General features: G+C 37.5%; 1 protein-coding gene across 1 annotated transcript; it reads left to right on the forward strand.

Annotated features, from left to right (window-relative positions):
• The first annotated feature begins 6,721 nt into the window (after nt 1-6,721).
• On the forward strand, nt 6,722-7,408 carry LOC139691458 (matrix metalloproteinase-19-like). The gene has a single exon (XM_071589275.1). It carries the CDS (start codon nt 6,722-6,724, stop codon nt 7,406-7,408), a length of 687 nt encoding a protein of 228 aa, XP_071445376.1.
• Nucleotides 7,409-7,639: the final 231 nt, after the last annotated feature.

Genomic DNA, 7,639 nt, shown 5'->3' on the forward strand with positions numbered 1-7,639 from the left:
TTATAATTAAATTATACAAAACCAACATTTCTTTTAAGTAAACATAATTTTATTCCTTCTTTCGAAACATAAGCAAGCATTTCAGTTATTATTTCTACTTGAGAAATCCGAGTTAAATTATTTTTAAAACCAAAATGGATTTTATGGAGACAAGAGTAGTGTTAAAAGAAGAGTTCTGCCCCAGAATTGTTTAAACAATAGAAAAACGTTATTTAATAGTTTAAACAAAAGCGCAACGAAAAGGTGGCGTTGGTGTCGAAGTGAGAATTCAATTGTTAAACAAGAGAAGGGCTGAAGCGTCAGGTTAGTCATTTGTCAATATGTTATTTAAACAAACGTGCAACAGGTGGCGTTTCAATTTTTAAACAAGAGAAGAACTGTGATTCGGTTGGGGGGGTCGGGGGGATTGGGGGCATCTGGGTTTGTTGTACGAGGAAATATTGTTACGTTTTAAGTGATTTTTAGTTGTACGTGAGGAAATATTCACGAAAAAATACGCGAGGAAATTGATTTTTAGTTGTACGTGAGGAAATATTCACGAAAAAATACGCGAGGAAATATTTTTTATTCACTTTGAAAGTTGTGATAGCAGTTTCCGGCAGGGAGTTCGCGAGGAAATATTTTTTATTCACGTTGGAAAAAAAAATTGCGGTTTCCGGCAGCGAGGAAATATTTTTTATCCACGTTGCCGTGTTGGAAAAAAATAATTTTTCTTTAAGAGTACGAGAAGATTCCCGCAATATATATTTACGATCTGTCATAGCGTTATTTAATTGTTATTAACAAAAAGCATCAGGCATCAGGTGAAACTCAATGAAACCCTGAGCGTTATGACATATTCAATTTATTGAAAATCATCCAATTGACAAATACATGGTTAAATTTCTATACATAAATACATATGGCCAAATGGCTTGTTATATTTCCAACCCAGAAAGTCACTCATCATCTTCAACAATATTGTCAAAATACATGTGTCACAATATTATCAAATAGATGGTTAAATTTCCAATTACTTAATTAAGTCACTTGTCCTCATCCCAAATATTATATTCATTACCTGGTGGGCCAGTTGTAACAGTGTACTCATCTTTCAATGGTAAAGAGAGACGACACCTACGACACTCATTAATAGACCTCCATTTTAAAGGTGGATAATCAGCGCATATATCACAGACTTGCGCATGATGGAGGTCACCGTTAGAATTAATAAGCTCATGAGTATAAACAACGGCTAGAGGGGCTACACTCAAAAAGGAAAAGCAAGTCTTACATACAGTTCCAAATCTCAATCCCTCGAGGCCGGGATACACTCTCCGTAATTTTCTCCGTAAGAAATTGGCATGAACACGATAAAGCTTATATCTTACACACGAATACAACGGTTCAGATGAATTCATGGTGTTACAAATCTTCCGGGACGTACACTTGTCAACCTACACAAACACTTCGAACTCTGACGAGGTGGAGTCGCAATCAATGGAATCCACGGAACCGATGGATAAGTTGTCGCTATCAAATTCTTCGTCACTCGAGTCACAGCCAGGAAGTACTGTTAGCTCAGCAAACTTAACACTGCTCGGGATTGATCGTACACACCTCTGACAGTCTATAGCAGGTTGAACATTGAAGTGTGGTTCCTTACAGAGTTCGCACTCAATGTAAGGACGAATGCTATTATTACGTTGTAATTCATGTACATGAACCATAGATATATATGGAGCATTCAAATTACGGAAGCAGTTACGGCACACGCACACGAGTCGAGAAGTAATTATTCGTAATGCTTTTCGTATGAATCGTCCGTGAACGTTGAACAGAGTATATCTCACGCATGCATACAGTATAGCTTGTGAAGCCATTCTGCGATAACTTAAAAATGAGCTCGCGTGAGGTTGAGTGTCGAAAGTTTCGTCCACACGTGTCAAGTGATATCAATGGTAATTATCTCATGCTTCAGACGTTGCTATGAGGATGGATGAGCTACATAATTAAAATTTTAATTAACTCAGGCACACGCTGGAATGATAATCTGTGGGAACTGCATAGTTAAAATTTTAATTAACACAGATAGCCTAGCGAATTTCAATCATGGTGCGGATGTGGGGACTTGTGTGGTAGATAAATGATTAGTCCATTTAAATTAACGTAGGATGGAGTAAACATATTGTTATTCGTTGGAATTTTAATTGTCTCTCAGGATGTTGTGTTTTAGTAAACAGATTATTATTCATTGGAATTTTAATTATCTCCCAGGATGTTGCGTTTCAGTTTAGAACTGTGAGGAAGCGATTGTGTAACCATTGAATTTGCTGATATAAATAGGAGCACTTAGGGGGCATAAGTTGTCATTATTGAAAAAGCGAGGAGACGTGCTTGAGGGACGGAGAACGAGTCTGAAACTACACCAGTAACTAACTCGAGACGTGTTTGAGACTGCCAGCTTGAGACTACTAAACGAACGAACACAACTGCCTGAGTGAGAGTAAGTATATTCACTTTCGAATTAGAAATATGCATTTATCATAACTAATTGAAATTGGGTCTTGAATATGTATTTATTTTCACCTATTTTTGCTAGATGGATTCTGTGAAGGAAATGCTCCTCCATATGCAGAGGGAGGCGGAATATTTGACGAAGGAGGATCTGGCAGAGGGTACTGAATACCCCGTAGAAAAGTTAGAGATCGTGACAACTAGGTACGGGGATACGTTACAGGCAACTGTAATGTTTGGTGGGATGCAGAGGAAGATTTATCTCCCCAAGCATTTCAAATTAACACTTGATGATATAGTCAAGTTTAATGCAAATGCTTGGGGAGAAAAAATGTCTGTAATTAAAAAAAATAATTTAGTAAAAATAAAATAATATTAAACTTACCTCGACGTATTATTTTAAAGATCCCAATCCATAAACGTCCTTATATCCATAACGGAAACGCCCCTTCCTCAAAACTTTCTCCACACGAGTCCCTTCCCTCCCCATCCCTCTAGGATGAGCGGAAGCGCCACTTACCTCTCAGAGTATGATAACTCTCTCGTGATAACACCAAGAGCCTCCAAAGCAGTAAGACGTGTATAAAGTGAAAAGCTCTCGTGGAAAAATACCAGTAAAATTAGAGTGATCATGGAGGATTTTGTTCTTTGTGAAACATGTTATGTGTACTATAGACCCCGGTACCTAGCCGCCCATGAGATGTCCCAAGTGCATCTTAGACATGCTCTACGTGGCCAGCAATCTGGAGGAGGTGGAGGAACAGCAATAGTACAATTGGAGTCCGCTGTCCGTGGCCGATTGAAAACCTTTTGGGTGAGTCCTGGATTGGGAGTGTATACAGACTTGGTTAGTTTCTTGGATCGGATAAAAAATGTATTGATTGATAAAATTCGGAACTCTTTGCAAAACACAGCACTAAAAATTAACATAATGGTAAAGGCTATATTCCAGAAAGATGAAGAGCGACAGGAGCGATGTTTTAAAACAAAAAATGTTAGGGTTTTTGAAGCGGATGATATTGGTCAAATTTCGGAAGAATTATTCGCAAAAATTTTGAAAGAGAAATCTGAAAGTTCATCGAGAGGTTCTGGGTGGTCACTTGCTGAAATCTTAGGGTTAGAATTGAGAATAAATCGATATAAACCTCTAAGAGGGTCATCTTTCATTAAGGTTCCACATAAAATAATGTGCACGCATAGTGTAATTAACGTTCAGAACAGTGACAAATTTTGCTTTAAGTATGCGATTTGGTCAAAATATGTGGAAAATCATCCAGAACGAGTTCGTAAATATAACACGCTAGAATTTCAAAATGGCTACGATTGGGATTGTATCGATTATCCAGTAGATATTCGTAAAATTCCAATATTTGAAAGAAGGAATAAGATTTCCATTAACGTATTCGGATTAGATGAAAAAAATAATGTGTATCCCATTAAAGTTGTTGCAGATGAACTAAATGATCATTTTGATCTTCTATACATCGTTGAGGGTGAGAATTCTCATTATTGCTGGATTAAAAATTTTGATAAATTGGTACATTCACAATTGACGAAAAATAACAATGGGGTAAAGATATGCAAGGCTTGTTTCAAGCATTCCACTTCGAGTGAATCCCTCGAAAGACATAAAATTGATTGCAAGCTGAATTCCCCCTCTAGAATAATTCTACCGGAAGGAAATGATGCTTATTTAAAATTCAAAAATTTTTCACATAAAATCAGACTTCCTCACGTGGCATATGCGGACTTTGAATGTGTTCTACCAAAGGTTTCCAGCTGTTTTCCACAGGATGATCATTCATATACTCAAAAGCGCCAGCAACATGAAGTTATGTCCTTTTGTCTGCTTATGGTTTCAAGCAGCACTGGTGAATTTTTTGAGCCTATTCTCTATAGGGGTAAAAACGCTGTTGAAGTATTTCTCGAAAAGCTTAAAGAAATGTCACTTTTTGTGCAAGGAGTATACAAAAACAGTAAACCCCTATTGAAAATGAGTGATCAGGAAATTAATGCTTTTGAAAAAGCTACTATTTGTCATATTTGCGGATATTCACTGGGTGAAGATAGAGTGAGAGATCATTGTCACTTGTCAGGCAAGTTCAGGGGGGCTGCTCACTATGCATGTAATGTAAACTTTAAAAATCCAAAATTTTTACCAGTGTTCATCCATAATCTGTCTAATTATGACGCACACCTCATTGTACCGCACCTAGGATGTGATTCTATGAAAATTACATGTATCCCAAATACTGAGGAAAAGTATATCTCTTTCGCGAAAAACGTAGATTCTAACTTCTCATATCGGTTCCTTGATAGTTTTAGATTTTTGAGCACGTCACTATCTAGATTAGCCGATATTCTTCCTAAGGATAAATTCAAGCAAACGGCACACATTTTTAAAGAAAAAACTGAGAGAATCACGCGAAAGGGAGTATTTCCATACGAGTATGTAGATTCATGGGAAAAATTAAACGAGAGCAGCCTTCCATCAAAAGAATGCTTTTATAGTACTTTAACAGAGGGTAATATTACAGACGATGATTATTCGTTCGCTAAAACTGTGTGGTCCGAATTTGAGTGCAAGACGTTGGGTGACTATTCAGACTTGTATTTGAAAACCGATGTACTGATACTGGCGGACGTGTTTGAGAATTTTAGAGATGTATGCATGTCGATGTATGAACTCGATCCCGCGTGGTATTTCACCCTTCCAGGACTCTCCTTTGACGCCATGCTTAAATATACAGGGGTCACACTAGAGCTGCTAACGGACTATGATATGATTCTAATGATGGAAAAAGGAATACGGGGAGGTATCAGTCAGTGCACAAAGCGTTACGCTGAGGCCAACAATAAGTACATGGAAGATTTTAATCCTTCACATGAGTCAACATTTATTGTTTATGTCGATTTTAATAATTTATATGCCGCAGGGTTATCAGCCCCCCTTCCCATGGGTGGTTTTCGATGGGTAGACCCACTTGACGTCACCGTAATCCCAGACGATTCTCCCAAGGGATATGTATTGGAGGTGGATCTAGAATATCCTAAAGAACTCCATGATTTTCATTCAGACCTACCGTTTTGTGCAGAAAAGAAAATCCCACCGAATGGTAGGTACCCTAAATTATTAACTACACTGTACGACAAAGAACGATACGTCATACATTACAGATCGTTAAAACAGGCGTTAGCAGCAGGTCTTAAATTGAAAAAGATACATAGAATAATTGAATTTGATCAATCCCCTTGGATGAAGCCATATATTGACATTAATTCAAAGAAACGGAGACTTGCAACGACCGAGTTTGATCGGGACCTATTCAAACTATTTAACAATAGTGTCTTTGGTAAAACAATACAGAATGTACGGAAGTATAAAGATATAGAATTGGTAAATAGAGAAAAACGATTAGATAAATTAATCTGCAGTTCATTTTTTCTCGATAGAACTATTTTTGCAGAAAATCTAGTGGCTGTTCATAAAAGGTATAGCAGTATAAAAATGAATAAACCATTGTACATAGGACAGGCAGTTCTTGATATTTCGAAAGTGCTTATGTATGATTTTTTTTATAGTCATATTAAAGTAAACTATAATAATAACGATGTAAAATTGTTATATATGGATACAGATAGCTATATTCTAGAGCTGAAAACTAAGGATTTTTATTCTGATATTCAAAAGAGCATTTCCCTATACGATACATCCAATTACCCCTCATACCACCCGTGCTATTCGAAAATAAATGAAAAAGTGATCGGGAAGATGAAGGATGAATGTGGAGGTAAGATAATTACTCATTTTGTAGGGCTCAGAAGTAAACTGTATTCTTATCGTTTGCAGGGTCAATATGAGGGAAAACGGGCCAAGGGAGTTAAAAAGGCTACTGTAGATAGATCGATCACATTCAATGATTACGTTACTTGTTTGCGTGAAAATGCTCCAGCCTTCAGAAAGATGTCTCTGATTAGATCACAGAAACATCAGTTGTGTACAGTTGAAATAAATAAAACAGCTTTGAGCTCTGATGATGATAAGAGGTACATATGTGATGATGGAGTGAATACCATTGCTTGGGGTCATGACAAACTTTTAAGGAAGAGAAGCTATGATGATGCATTTGATGGTGATTGATTTGATTAGAGTAGTAATCTCTTTAAATTTACATGAAGGAAAGAAAAGGAACTTATTTGAGAGTTAGCTCCTGTAAAGGTCACAATGTGGACTCTCGCGTTAATTTTGACGACTTTATATTATCCAATTAGGGGTGATATAGACATGTGCGTCGCAGAATATTTACAACAATATGGCTACCTGGACGTAAGTGAAAACGAAATACGAAATATATCAGAGGAGAGCTTTGAGAAATCTCTCAAGCTATTCCAGGAATATTACAATTTGACAGCAAATGGGCTAGTGAATGAGGAGACATTGAATTTGACAAAAGCTCCCCGCTGTGGCGTTGAGGATGACATTAGCTTCACTGTTTCACACCACAAGTGGGGTAAGAATGACATTACTTGGCATTACCCATTGGCTACTGCAGCACACGTGAAGTTGGCAGAAGCGGCTTTCGATGCGTGGGGTGAAGTGACTAATTTAATATTCAGACACGACACTGTTAGACCTGATATAACAATAGTGAATGCCATGGATAAGCATAGGTATTATGCTAAGAGGGGTATATGCCCTTTTCCTTTAGACGGACATGGTAAAATCTTGGCCCACGCTGAATTACCAACCGTTGAGAGCCACCCATTAGAGATACATATCGATCAAGCAGAGAACTGGTACTTGAAGAAGGATCACTCGATTGAATTTGCTAATTTATACAAGGTGCTGCTTCACGAAATTGGACATAGTTTAGGAATTTCACATTCTAGAGACAAGCGTCATTGTCGTTAAAGGAGGATGACATACTGGCGATACAAAGCTTGTATGGGAAACCTGAAAATGATAGGAATCGTGAAAGGAAAGAGCCGGCGGGGGATGAAGGTGGTGAAGAAGGGAAGGGTGAAACTTCTTTATGCGCCGTTAAGGAAATTGATAACCTGCTTATAATTGATCACATCATGTATGTATTCAGTGGTAGACTATTTTGGATGATAGATTTGATTAATTTCAATGACGAGTTGC

This window comes from Hetaerina americana, unplaced genomic scaffold, assembly GCF_022747635.1.
Source record: "Hetaerina americana unplaced genomic scaffold, ioHetAmer1.1.p SCAF_357, whole genome shotgun sequence".
Taxonomy (NCBI): domain Eukaryota; kingdom Metazoa; phylum Arthropoda; class Insecta; order Odonata; family Calopterygidae; genus Hetaerina; species Hetaerina americana.